This window comes from Cibotium barometz, chromosome 56 (assembly GCF_041138505.1).
Source record: "Cibotium barometz isolate CiBa-2024 chromosome 56, ASM4113850v1, whole genome shotgun sequence".
Taxonomy (NCBI): Eukaryota; Viridiplantae; Streptophyta; class Polypodiopsida; order Cyatheales; family Cibotiaceae; genus Cibotium; species Cibotium barometz.
In genome coordinates this window covers 39249504-39252655 of record NC_141101.1, presented here as the reverse complement: position 1 = coordinate 39252655, position 3152 = coordinate 39249504, and the positions used below count along the sequence as shown (strand labels likewise).

General features: G+C 40.5%; 1 protein-coding gene across 1 annotated transcript; it reads right to left on the bottom strand.

Annotated features, from left to right (window-relative positions):
* Positions 1-933: 933 nt before the first annotated feature.
* LOC147607205 (small COPII coat GTPase SAR1B-like) lies at positions 934-2656 on the bottom strand. Its single transcript, XM_086791340.1, has 3 exons — positions 2416-2656; positions 1593-1724; positions 934-1504 (listed from the first exon to the last, which is right to left on the bottom strand). The coding sequence occupies exons 1-3, from the start codon at positions 2542-2544 to the stop codon at positions 1184-1186; spliced, it is 582 nt and encodes a 193-aa protein (XP_086647466.1). The 5' UTR covers positions 2545-2656; the 3' UTR covers positions 934-1183.
* Positions 2657-3152: the final 496 nt, after the last annotated feature.

Here is a 3152-nt window from a genome sequence, read left to right as displayed (position 1 = left end):
ATAGATCACATGAGTCGACACAAGGGGGTTTTCTTGTAGGAGCTACAGCAAAATACATGGGGCTTGTAAAACTTTTAAAGAGGAATTTTGAGTATATAACACTTTTATGAGCCTCTACGGCTTTCAAAATCTCAAGGTCCATCGGACACGTGTTAAATTAAAAAAACCTTAAACACGCTAGGCATGGGGTTCTAAACAATGAAATCTCAAGGTACAAATAGGTGGGGTCCAAGCTAAATTCAAAAATAGGAGATAAAAAGGTATTTCCATATACAGTATCAGTGAGAGCTCTCCCTTGAGAGCAATGATATAGCTGAATCAAACACTTCGCCCCACCTAGCACACACCAATTTTCAAAACTACAATTCAATCATAAAAAGACCTTAGACACCCAAACCATATTTCAAAAAGTGTAATACGACAAGCTTTAAAAGTAATCTCTAAAGATGAAGCCAGAACCGAAGTATAGAGGAGGATAGGGAAATGATTTAAGATTCATTGTACAAACATGTAAATCTTCATTCTAAGTGGTAAGGAACATTTTGGAGCCTTTTTACCTCAAAACCAGAGAGTCCAGAGACTCAAGAAACATAACACAACCTTTACTTGGTGAGAGGCAGACTCTGTTTTTCAAAGCATACATAATGTGTAAACTACACTATCCATTTTCCTTTGACAAAAGGAGACTTCAAGGGGTTGTGAGAGTAAGAAGGGCGGCTTAAAGGAGGAGGGGTTGGGGCCAAAAAAAAAACCAGCAAAGAATCCACTTTTTCTGGCATTTAGAGCCCCAATAGAAGAGAGAAGGGATAAGAACATAAAAGCGAGAGTAAGGACAAGAAAACCTTCAAGCTGAAAGGAAAGAGGTTAGCAGAGGGGACAATCATTTTATTAGTTTGAATCAAAGTTGCAATTTGGAGAGAAGTTAACCAGGGCTAAATTGAAACTCCTGAGGGATTTAAAAAAGCCAACCTACCATAGAGGAGCACAATTTTCTCACAGAGCACTTACCACACCAACATACCATGCTCTGCATAAATTAAACCTATGAAAGGTCTAAAATGTGGACAGAATAATGACCACATTTCTTCAAATTTTGAAAATTATAATCCACAGCAATGCGAGTCCTTTTTTGATGGACTCAGCATACAAAGTGCCAGTTCTCAATGCATACAATGGCAGTAATTTACTTTATGTATTGGGATAACCACTTGAAGCCGTCTCCATAACCCATTTTTCGCACAATACTGCACATAAACACCTCTATAGGTCGCATGTTCGTATCCCCGAGAGTCACCTTTCCTTTGCCAGTAGTATAATTGGAGAGTCCTAGAAAGTATCGCAACTCATCCTCTGAAGCAGCAACTGGTATGTCTATCTTATTTCCCAGGATTAAGAAAGGCACAGAAACCAGTGAATCATCTGAAAGGAGCCCATCAAGCTCCTTCTTAGATTCAGCAAATCTTTCTTTGTCAGCAGCATCCACAAGATATACAATGCCATCAACCTGAAAAACAGGCAGCTTAAACCTTAACCCTAAACCACTGCCTAAATGATAATCATGGTAATGCACCATCTCACATGTAGAATCTTACCTTGGCATAATAATCTTTCCAAACACGCCGAGCAATCTGATGCCCACCCAAATCGAAAGCTTTGAACTTGATTTTCCCAATGCTAAGCTCTTCTGATGTAGGATACTGTGTTGGTTGGTGCTGAGCCAGCCTCTGCAGCACACAGGTAACTGTTATCCAACATGTGCAGGGAGTATTGAATCATAACATTAACATGGTAATTCGCTTGCAATATAATCAAAAACCTGGCACACCACAGAAACTTGAGTGAGCAAGTGTTGCTGACATGCATGCTACGAACACACTTACATACATACATATATATGTGTGTGTATGTGTGTTTAGGAAGGAGAGACAGGGAGAGATTTCAAAGCTTTGCTCAACGATCGCCTCATATCTCTCCTCCTCACCTTCAAAGTTAAGGTTTTCTGGTAACTGCTGCAAATCTTGTTACAGCACCCACCATGAATATAAAAGGAGAATATTGTATGACCAAAAACACTGATGGTTTGATGTAAGAAATACAGCCTTTGAATAACATGAGAGCTATGTCCAAGCTTGAATGCAAACAACCATTATCTTCAATTAAGAACTCCCTAGTGAATTTAAAGTGGGCAAAAAGAGAGAAACAGTGCAAAACACCAGGCTAAACTTACATTTATGAATACAGACCTTGATCTAGCAATACAAACAGAGTCAGGACATTGTGCATCTTGCATGACACCAGATCTTCATCTGCACATGCAGGCGAAAACCCTAAACTAACCTAATCCTTCGAAATATCCTTAACCCTAACCTTAACCACAACGATAACCAATTTCACCCTAACCCTAGCTCGACTTACATCATCTTTGAGCATGTGAAGCAAGGTCGTCTTGCCAGCGTTGTCCAGGCCGAGGAAGAGAATCTTGGCCTCTTTCTGCCAGAGACCCAGCGAGGAGAGGATGCCGTAGAACCAATCGAACAGAAACATCCCGATCCGAGGAGGCAATAGCTGCGACAGACGAACTGAGGTTTCTATCAGGCTGCCGCCGTAGCCCGCAGCTTGCTTTTATCCCATGCAAGTTCCGGCAATGCTTAAAAAACCCTCCAATTTTATCCTGTTGAAATTGAGGAATCCCATTGAAATTTGCCTTTGTCGTTATTCTACGAGGTTAGTTTAATATATAATTAAATTAGCAAGCAGACATATATAGTTTTATAATTAAAATATGAGATGAAGCAAAGTATAAGAAATAGGCCGAATAGAAGATTTGGGGGCTTGCTCGACCCGCAGTTTAAGTGTGTGTGAACACTAATGGCCATGTATATCAAGTAATTTCTCTCATAATGTAAGAACATTGTCCCATTGTGCAATTGAGGTTTCCCTCTCGCCAAACCTCTCTCTAATATTATCTCTAATATGCTAGTGAGTGTCAGAGTGATTTGAGGTGAGAGGAGAGAGTAGTGCCCATAGTGCAATGTGATGTCATGATAACGCTCTCGGGAGAAGGCGAATGGTAAGCTACCCATGGTGGTGTTGAGCTTGGAGATCTCAAGGGTAACAAGCCTGGCCATCAAAAAGATACCCACCACGACATG